Genomic DNA, 7,324 nt, shown 5'->3' on the forward strand with positions numbered 1-7,324 from the left:
TGTGTTGGATGTAAAAAATAAAATAGAGAAGTAGTATATATAGAGAAATAAAAGGGGGGAAAAAAGAACCATTTGAGGCCACGGTCCAAAAAAAAAAAAAAAGGTTCACACGATCGACAAATTTCAAAGTTTTTAATTTTTTTTATTCAAGCGCGTGCCAACACGCGCCCGATTTTAAAGCTTTTGTGCCGGACACCATCCATCAACCCGAGCACGAGCCGGGGGTGCACGCCAGCACGCGGCGCTGTACAATGTGTCGGCTCAGTCCGACACGCCCTCCACGCTGGAGATGCTCTTAATTATTTTACATATACGGATCGGTCAAAGTTTAGTGGGTTTGAGCGAGTTTACAACCGAACCGACCCAAAAAAAAAAATCAATCCCAAAAAATCAACCCGGCTCGAACCGTACGTGTCTCTTGGGTCAGTCCGGTCCGGCCCAAACCCATCATTCCGGGTCAGTGCAACGGATCCGATTTAAGTTTGTTCACCCATAATACATAGGACTACAATCAACATAATCTCGATTCAGGTGGACTTAAAAACAGCATAAATCGAGCACAACATTATGTCCAAACAAGACTACTCAAATTTTGGGGGCTGTTTCTTGTATACAACAACTTGTGATAATTGAAGGAATGATTCAAATATTTTGACATTTTACATTCCTCAAGAAGAAGAAACTAAAAATCAATATCATTCTACAAGTGATATACAAAGGGCTACACCCATTCCCAGCAGCAACGATACTAATTGCATCCCTGTGTTCCTCAAAGCTGATGTGCCGTTGTTCATCTCAGCCAAAACTCCAGCGAGGGCAATATATATAAAACCACCAGCAGTAAAACCCTGCAAATTTCATAACACAACAACATCGCAATCACACGAGACTAGAGCATTGCATATGCAGCAAGTAGTTGCTTAGCCGTGGAACTATTACCTCAATCAAAGATGACTGTCCAGGATCTTTTCCCCACATCAGAGCCTGTAATAGCAGACTGCCTCAGATTAGTACATTTCCATCATAGATTTTGTAACGAGTAAGGTATACGAGACTACAAACCAGAGCGGTTCCTGCCAGTGCCGCCAGTGCAGACAGAAAGTTAAAGAAGAGGGCTTTGGAGACAGTAAAACCAGATCTCACCAAAATTCCAAAATCGCCTATCTGCAAAAACCAGAAATAAAATGAACTCCCAAAGTATGTACAGTTTAAAAACATATGAGATCGCCACAGAGCTGTCCACTTGTCTTTCCTTGGGCTATGAAATTGCACCAACCCCAGTCCCCAAATAAAGATTTGTCATATCACTAATAACAAATGATGCTAATTTAAAGAATATCTATCAGAAAAGGCATTCAAGATATTGAGCTGAAAGGATATTAACTATTAACATTAAACCCACTGATGCAGCTAGGTAAAAAGTACCCATAATTAAGAACTGAGTGATGGTGAAATCTTATGTCTGATCCAGCAAAGAAAGAAGTATTCATAATCAAGAACTGAGAAGTGTTAAAATTTTATCTCTAAAGCAAAGTTAGCAATATCAAGCACTAACCAAAACATATGGTGGATATAAAGCGATCCATGATGCCCACTTAGATGTTGGCTTTGTTATATGTGGTGTATTACAGTAAATTAAGATTCTGGAATTGATTAATTTTAACTCAATTGCCTTTTGCAATTTATATGCACATCATAAAGGATAGCCACCCCAAAGATTATCACAATATCTAAAGTGAGTTCACTCCATAATTTTCTTTCAGGAGAACGGAACAATAGTGTTACATTATGCACACATTATAGAGGGTTTTTTATTTAAAAAACAATGGCAACCAAAACACAACGATTTAGAAAATCAAACCTCTTGAGGAAGCTCATGGGCAAGAAGAAACAGAGTTCTCGACCAGCCACCAACTGATCCATAGAGGAGGAAAGCGCTTCCCAAAGCCATCCCATCGGTAAAATTATGCTGAGCAAGGTAAAGTGTCATGGAAAAATACACAATTGTGCCCTAGTCAGATACGCCTAAAAAAACTATAAAACACTGCTATGAATGAAAACAATCTGAATATGACATTCTGTTGCTGCAGAGTAACACACAACCAAGAAGGCCATGTTTTGAAGTGACTTACCACTCCATCTGAAAAGAGGTTCAGGTAGCCAAACACCAAACTTGACTGTGATTTGATGGGTGCTTTTGTCTCAACAGAGTTGAGATTACCATTGGAAACTTTTTCAACAAGTGAGTCTTCAGTAGACTTGGTGCCAGTACTTCTCTGGAAGGGACAGAATAATGGACAAAATTTAAGCACAAAGAAGCATCTCTTAGTTACTATTTACTTCACATACTTGACACATTTTGCACATTTTTCTGAAATGGCCATCTAAATTCACTAATCTATCATATTGGAGAAATTGAGATTGAATGTATTGTTTCAACTTGCAGTAAGGAAATGAGCAAATTGCATATTTGCATTAAGTAAAAAGGGAATGGAAAATTTGTACTTTTATTTTAAAATGAAATGGAAAATATACTTTGCAGTTAATAATCTCAAGATGGCATTAAGGAGGATCCTAACTGATTATATGAGGTAATTATCACAGATAAGTTCTTAACCTACCTTCCGCAGAGAATCTTTTTCACTAGTTTTACCACTGTGAGCTTTTTTAGCAGGCTTATCCAATTCTTTTCCTTCAGATGATTTCTCATCATGCGACTGTGCCTGATGATTTTCATCTACATGATCATCATCTTTCAATTTGTTAGAGTGCTTATGATGGTGGTGGTGGTGATGACCAGTATTCCAATCATTTACTCCGCCAGAATATTCTTCGACGTACCTCACAAGTTTCTCGACAATAAGAAAAACTATGATTCCAGCTGTAACAAAAAGTGTGCAGTAGAACCAAAAACATCATAAGGATACGCGCACGAATGTATAAAAAATTAAACAAATATCAAATTAAGCAAACTATGTAAAATATTACTCCCTCCGTCCCACTAGACTTGACACTTTTGAGTTGGGCACGGAGATTAAGAATAAAGGGAGGAGAGTGTAAAGTTGGTAGGGTCCACTTATTTTATGTGAGTGGAAAAAGTAGGGACCACATGCTATTTTAGGAAAGTGCCAATTCTAGTGGGACAAACAAAAAAGGCAAGTGTGCCAAGTCTAGTGGGACGGAGGGAGTATATTGTAATGAGTTAGTAGAGGGAAATAAGATGCATGACGGAATTCAGATATCAAGATGAGAATCCTTCGCAGTTTGTAGTGATGAAATCATATTTAACTTCTTCACGTACATAACAAGTGTTGAGCAAAAACCAGCGCTCAAGAGAGCATGGCCGTTAAGCGATGAAACTATCTTCAGTAAATGGATACATCATACATAAAATCAGATAATGAACTTCAACCATCCCTGTAATTGTCATCATCTATTCTCTTTAAAGAAACTTGCCTTTTATACCATCAAAGACTGAGAAACATGTTAGTTTACCATTAAAACAGAAGTGCCAGATTAGTACGTCAATTTCACATTTATAACTATCAGTTAAATCCACATATAACTAGACAACCTGGGACAAATTTTATTAATAGTGATATGAATTTGATGACTTCATCTAACAACTGATTGAATAATAATTCTAAGAACATACACAATTTACTTAAATAATAATTACTCAAAACAACATAATTTGATTGACGAAATCTAACAAAAATAACAGAATTTTTAAAGTCTACATAAATCTTTGCTAAAAGTTTATTAACTCTCCCGTAATGTTAACATTTCGATGTTAGATGCAACTAAGTTCATTTTCACAAAGAAATGAATGTAAAAATTTAAGTACACTAGAAAACACTAAAAAGACAAAAATGAAGATAAAAATAAAACTAACAAAGCCTGAAGTTTGTCCAATTTCAAGATTTAAGCATGCTCGTGCATCAAAGAAAAATACTTGCAGTAAATATAAAAGCATGTTACCCACCCAAAATTGACAAACCAACGGACAGATCCTTCAAGGAATGTGAATGCGAATGCAAATGTGACTGCCCAGAATGCTCATGGTGATGGTCATCGTGGTGATCATGTGAATGGGCCGCCTGCTCACCTCCTGAAAACATATAATTAAATGCACAAAAAATAGAGGAACAAAATGTTCTTAACAACAGCATCACACACCCCAACAAGTACTGGTCCCAAGTTATCTAAGGTTAAATAAGCAAAGGCACACAAAAAAGGAAAAGGAAAGGATATCATCATAACTAATAGTTTGCTAGTTTACCTAGTAGTCTAATTTCATGCAGCTTGTATCATATAAAAATAATTTAAATAAGGAAACAGAATCTAATCATAACATCACAAATGGACCCATACATGCAAACCTTTGTACTAGATCTTTTGAAAAACAACAGGGCGAATGAATGTAAGGATACAACTTTTTTCAAAGGTTACATCTCCCTTGCCATGACCAGATGGAAGAACTAGTTTGGTTTCTTTCTAAGACATGGACAAGAATCTTATACCAGAGTTTCCAAGAGCTCACAGTAATGGAAATATGGCATCTAAAGCTGACAGATGTATAAATTTTGGTGAAGAAACACATATTGGCATTGCCCAAAAATATAATGTTCATGCAGTACAAAATAGACTTGGGAATCTTCCACCGATTTCCTTCCAGATAATTGATCTATGATAGCATGTAGAGGTCTTGCCAGCCAAAGAAATACGATCATCATACAATATATATACTTTAGAATACAATTTCAAAACCAAACCTAGCCTCAACTTTTGGAAAAGTTTATTCTAAAAGACAGAAGAAAAATGCTAGAAAGGAAAATCAAGGAGATAAAAGAACAAATGTATGCATCACGAGCAATAGACAAAGTCCCAAAATAACCACAACAACTATCTTTCATTACTTTAAAGGATATTCGTACCAAAAGCATGCGGCAACTGATGAAGAAAAGCATCACCTAGCATAGCTCCTGCCTGCATAAGAGATGTTCATATAAATAAAGATAGGACAACCAAACAAATAAAGCCACTATTTTTCTTACACATTGGTATGCTGCCAATGCAAATAGCATGAAAGCACTCAAAAATGAGTCTCATTTGTGAAGTGTGAATACCGTTAAATTGCAGGACACCCAATATGACAACATATGACCTCAAAGTAGCAATTCGCCAATTCCCAGGAAAACAAGGTATTAGTTTTAACCCATCCCCTAACGACACACACAGAATTTGTCCAATTTTCCCAGCAAGGCAGCAACCTAACGACTAAGTACATTTAATCTTCTCTAATCTTGATCGTTATGAAATTATTAATCTTCTTTTAGACCAACTTTACCAGAGTATGATTTCTTTGATCAGAACATATATCAACAGAAGAGAAGCTATTTAACATAAACGAGGAGCTTTTCAAGTCAGAGAAAACAATGTAATCTACTACAAGCCTAATACAAGAGAATGAGTAATAAATTTTTGCCCGTGAAAGTGTTAAAGAAATAGCGGACAGAGGAACAAGAAACTGACCCCAAACAATGCTAAAGAATCAACAAAAGCCTTTGATGGCTTCCCCTGTACTGCACGAAAATTAAATCCATCGTTCGTTAGCTAGCTATAAGCATAAGTTGATATCTTTTCAAGAGCTATAAAAAGACCACCCAATGACATTTAGAGTACTTACCAAAAATGAAAGGCAACAAAATAAGGCAAATAAGGGAAGCCAAGCTAACCAACAGTGAGCAACCCATGGCATTGATCCAGAGACCTGCCAAATCGAATTAAATTAACTAGTACAGCATTAACCATGAATCCAAAATCTTCTTGCACAAACATTTTTCTGAAATGATTCTACAACATTAAGACCAAGCATTCTTCTGATCAGCAACAATTCTATGTTGCAAAACGGTCAAAATATAAATCCTAACTCATAAAAAAGGGGAAAGGACAAGGAATAATAATGTATTTACCAAGCCTTTACTAAAAAAAAAATGTATTTACCAAGCCCTGAAAGCTCCAAATCACCATCGTGCTCATGATGTCCATGTCCAAACTCATGATGATCATCATCATGGCCCCACATCATCTTCAGATCTTCCTCTTCAGCAATTTCCTCTGGAAGAAGCGCCTGCTGCCCTTGATTCTTCTTCAACAACCCTATATCCTCGTCATCATGTACATGGTGATCATGGTGATGGTGGTCGTGGCTGCACTGGTGGGCCGCCGCCGCAGACAATCCAAACCCCACCACCGCCAAAACGCCAAACATACAGTAGTAGATCTGCCGCCGACTAACTGAAATGGCCCCCATCCCAACTAACGGCGCGTTTGGATTGGAATAAGACGAGGTATAAAAATGTAAAAAGAAATTAAGAACTTAGAAGGGTTTAAGAGTGGGTGCTTCGCTTGCAGGTGCCTTCGATTGTGATGAAACAAACGGCGCATAAAAAGAGGAGTATTATGCCCACTATGATCCCGAACGTTACTACATCCATTTCTATGGTTATTTAATGTATTTGGATTTTCTTATTGTAGGATTGAGGATTGGATTCTATGGAAACTGCTTTGCAGAATTGAATAAGAAATTCAGCTACATTACAAATTATCACTATATCACGAGAAAGAAGAAAGAAAAGAAAAGGAATTCAAAGATTATTGTGTGAGTTTATTTTATCTGCTGTAGAATTCATCTGTTCATATGAGAGTTATGTAGTGTAGCATGCCTTTAATGTATGAATTTAATAAAACTCAATTTCAGAATTTCTAGGATTTTCATTTTCATTGTGTAAAGATAGATTATGATGTTTTTTCTTACTGGATGCAGATTTTGATGCGTGTGGTAGTGTGTGGCTTTTTTTTTTTTTTGATAAATTTATAATATTAAATAAAAGAAATTAGAGCACCGGCAACGCCTTACTCGAGTGGCTACTCGAGTAAGGCGTTGCCTTCGAGTAGGTGTGTTGCGGGGGGCGGTACTCGAGCAATACTCGAGTCTTCGAGTATGCTCGAAGGGGGGAGAGGGAAGGCGCGTGCAATGCACGCGCCCTAATTAAAAAAAAAAATAGATAAATTCGAATTTAAATTCGAATTTTGACTGCTTTGCCTCGTTATGCTTGCTTTGACCGATCGTTTCCAATTTTTTTTATTTTTTTTCTTCTTCTCCTCTTTAAAAAACCCCAACTTCTCCATTTTTCTTCACACCTCTTCTTCTCCAATTTTCTTCTCCTCCATTTCTCTACAAGAATTTTCTTCCGTCATGGATTCACACTACCCTTTCTACGATCCAAATTGGTGCCCCGATCTCTCCCCCGATTATCAT

At 37.0% G+C, this 7,324-nt stretch overlaps 1 protein-coding gene across 1 annotated transcript; it reads right to left on the reverse strand.

The window, feature by feature from the left end:
• Window positions 1–565: 565 nt before the first annotated feature.
• On the reverse strand, window positions 566–6,798 carry LOC130996203 (IAA-alanine resistance protein 1). The gene is made up of 11 exons (XM_057921713.1): window positions 6,007–6,798; window positions 5,690–5,773; window positions 5,536–5,585; window positions 4,938–4,989; window positions 3,986–4,111; window positions 2,622–2,881; window positions 2,133–2,276; window positions 1,862–1,969; window positions 1,063–1,164; window positions 940–984; window positions 566–848 (listed from the first exon to the last, which is right to left on the reverse strand). The coding sequence occupies exons 1-11, from the start codon at window positions 6,314–6,316 to the stop codon at window positions 696–698; spliced, it is 1,434 nt and encodes a 477-aa protein (XP_057777696.1). The 5' UTR covers window positions 6,317–6,798; the 3' UTR covers window positions 566–695.
• Between the last annotated feature and the right edge of the window lie 526 nt (window positions 6,799–7,324).

The sequence above is a fragment of the Salvia miltiorrhiza genome, chromosome 7 (genome assembly GCF_028751815.1).
Source record: "Salvia miltiorrhiza cultivar Shanhuang (shh) chromosome 7, IMPLAD_Smil_shh, whole genome shotgun sequence".
NCBI classification, from domain to species: Eukaryota; Viridiplantae; Streptophyta; class Magnoliopsida; order Lamiales; family Lamiaceae; genus Salvia; species Salvia miltiorrhiza.